Genomic DNA, 246 nt, shown 5'->3' on the forward strand with positions numbered 1-246 from the left:
CCAGGGTCCCCGGCGGAGGCAGGTTCGGCCGTCGGTCCAGGTAGCGGAAAACCTTCTCGGCGGCGCCCACGTTGCTCAGCATATCCCCGCACATGTACACCAGGGTCTGGGAGACAAGAGGGCAGGGTCAGCCCCCCAGAAACTGGCCTCGGGCTGCGCACGCCGCTCTGCCACGCCCATCCCTACCCCCCGCCCCCCCTCACACACACACACACACACACACACACACACACACACACACACACC

The 246-nt window shown here is 66.7% G+C and overlaps 1 protein-coding gene across 1 annotated transcript in view; it reads right to left on the bottom strand.

Moving 5' to 3' along the window:
* TAP2 (transporter 2, ATP-binding cassette, sub-family B (MDR/TAP)) overlaps positions 1 to 246 on the bottom strand; it is a gene marked incomplete at its 5' end in the record, with an annotated part of 19,228 nt that overhangs the window by 12,793 nt on the left and 6,189 nt on the right. Inside the window, one exon of the mRNA XM_014541021.1 lies at positions 2 to 106. Within this exon, the coding sequence (XP_014396507.1) occupies positions 2 to 106 (105 nt within the window). The remainder of the gene's footprint in view (position 1; positions 107 to 246) is intronic.

Source organism: Myotis brandtii, unplaced genomic scaffold (genome assembly GCF_000412655.1).
Source record: "Myotis brandtii unplaced genomic scaffold, ASM41265v1 scaffold2561, whole genome shotgun sequence".
In the NCBI taxonomy this organism is placed as follows: domain Eukaryota; kingdom Metazoa; phylum Chordata; class Mammalia; order Chiroptera; family Vespertilionidae; genus Myotis; species Myotis brandtii.